General features: G+C 34.3%; 1 protein-coding gene across 1 annotated transcript; it reads left to right on the top strand.

Moving 5' to 3' along the window:
- The first annotated feature begins 601 nt into the window (after positions 1-601).
- On the top strand, positions 602-1555 carry LOC105309130 (olfactory receptor 5H2-like). Its single transcript, XM_011385228.2, has one exon. The coding sequence runs from the start codon at positions 626-628 to the stop codon at positions 1553-1555; it is 930 nt and encodes a 309-aa protein (XP_011383530.1). The 5' UTR covers positions 602-625.
- The last annotated feature ends 419 nt before the right edge of the window (positions 1556-1974 follow it).

Genomic DNA, 1974 nt, shown 5'->3' with positions numbered 1-1974 from the left:
GGCTATTCGGGTGGACTTTATTCTTGACCCATTGAATCGATTTTTACAGTAATACCTCACATTTTATACTTTGCACAAAAATTCCTCAGACAATTCTTACCTGAATATGGCTTGAGAACTACTGGACAAAAGTATCAGCTTTCTGACTAGTATTCCTGACTCCAATTTCCCCTCCCAGAAGCTTATTTTTTACACTACCACATATTTATTTGTTATAATATTTTTCAGTTCCACTCCTCTCATGGCATCCAATTCATTTTATTACCCTTCAAACTTTTCCTCCCTTGACCTTACATCAATGTTTCATACACAAAATTTCTCTATCACACTCAATAGTATCCCCATAAATATATCACATATTTAGAATGTCTCTTTTTTTTCTAAGTATGCTCATTGCTGCACATTTTTTGAACTGAAATCTTTCTTTTTCTGCCATTTGTTCAATTGCTCAAAAATAAATTCCATCTATTAAGGAGGTAATAAAATTAAAAGAGGATTCTCATGTGCTTTTATTTTAACTCTCATTCCCCCCACACACAAGTTTTCATGTTATAAATCCTTAGTGATATATATATGTATTTTTTTCATTTACTTCATTTCATTTCAGGCAACACAGAATGAAGACATGGAAAAGGAAAATGCTACATTGCTGACAGAGTTTATTCTCACAGGACTTATATATCAACGAAAGTGGCAAATCCCCCTATTCCTGATGTTCTCAGTGATATACCTCATCACCATTGTGGGAAACCTCGGGCTAATTGCTCTCATATGGAATGACCCTCAACTTCACATTCCCATGTACTTATTCCTTGGAAGTTTGGCCTTTGTGGATGCTTGGATATCATCTACAGTCACCCCCAAGATGTTGGTTAACTTCTTAGCCAAGAGCAAAATGATATCTCTCCCTGAATGCATAATGCAATTTTTTTCCTTTGCATTCAGTGTAACCACGGAATGTTTTCTGCTGGCAGCAATGGCATATGATCGCTACGTAGCCATATGCAAACCATTACTTTATCCAGTGATTATGACCAATAGACTATGCATCCGGCTGTTAGTTTCGTCATTTGTAGGTGGTGTTCTTCATGCTTTTATTCATACAGGTATATTATTCAGATTAACCTTCTGTAATTCCAATATAATATATCACTTTTACTGTGACATCATTCCATTGTTTAAGATTTCATGTATTGACCCTTCGTTTAATGTTCTGATGGTTTTTATTTTCTCTGGGTCAATACAGGTGTTCACCATTCTGACTGTTCTTGTCTCTTATACACTTGTTCTCTTTACAATCTTAAAAAAGAAGTCACTACAAGGCATAAAGAAAGCCTTCTCCACATGTGGAGCCCATCTCTTATCTGTGTCTTTATACTATGGTTCCCTTCTCTTCATGTATGTGCGCCCCGGGTCTGCACAAGCAGATGACCAAGATATGAGGGATTCTCTATTTTACACTATCATCATTCCTTTGTTAAATCCAATTATCTATAGCCTGAGAAATAGGAAAGTCATAGATTCACTGGCAAAAATGTTAAAGAGATATGTTTAGGTCTCACATTAATGTATGTTCCCTTTTTATTAAAACAGTCACAAAATTATGCAGATAGATATAACTCTGTTTTGGTTAGTGTTCAAATTTTTGCAATTATAATTGTGTTAGTATTTTTATGACTTAAGGTGTTTGTACTAATTAACTCCATAAAATATTTGCATGTTATTCAAAAAAAAATTAAATAAGCATTTATGTCATACCAGAATAATTAAAGCTGAAAACATTTTACATACTCTTACATTCTTCAACATAGCTTTATAAAATTATTAAGCACTGCAATAGTGTAGTTCCTCTAACCAGGAATAGGTTTTGTTGTCTTTGATACACAGCTATGCAGCCTGAAGACTCATCACATTTAACTCTGCAGTGCAGGCACATTTGTATTTGAGTAAAAAGAGGTAAATCCCAGAAATTCT

The sequence above is a fragment of the Pteropus vampyrus genome, unplaced genomic scaffold (assembly GCF_000151845.1).
Source record: "Pteropus vampyrus isolate Shadow unplaced genomic scaffold, Pvam_2.0 Scaffold674, whole genome shotgun sequence".
Lineage (NCBI taxonomy): Eukaryota > Metazoa > Chordata > Mammalia > Chiroptera > Pteropodidae > Pteropus > Pteropus vampyrus.
This window is presented reverse-complemented; position numbering and strand designations above follow the sequence as displayed.

Coding starts and splice junctions, on each gene's coding strand:
- LOC105309130 (XM_011385228.2), top strand. CDS start 626: ATGGAAAAGGAAAATGCTACATTGCTGACAGAGTTTATTCTCACAGGA.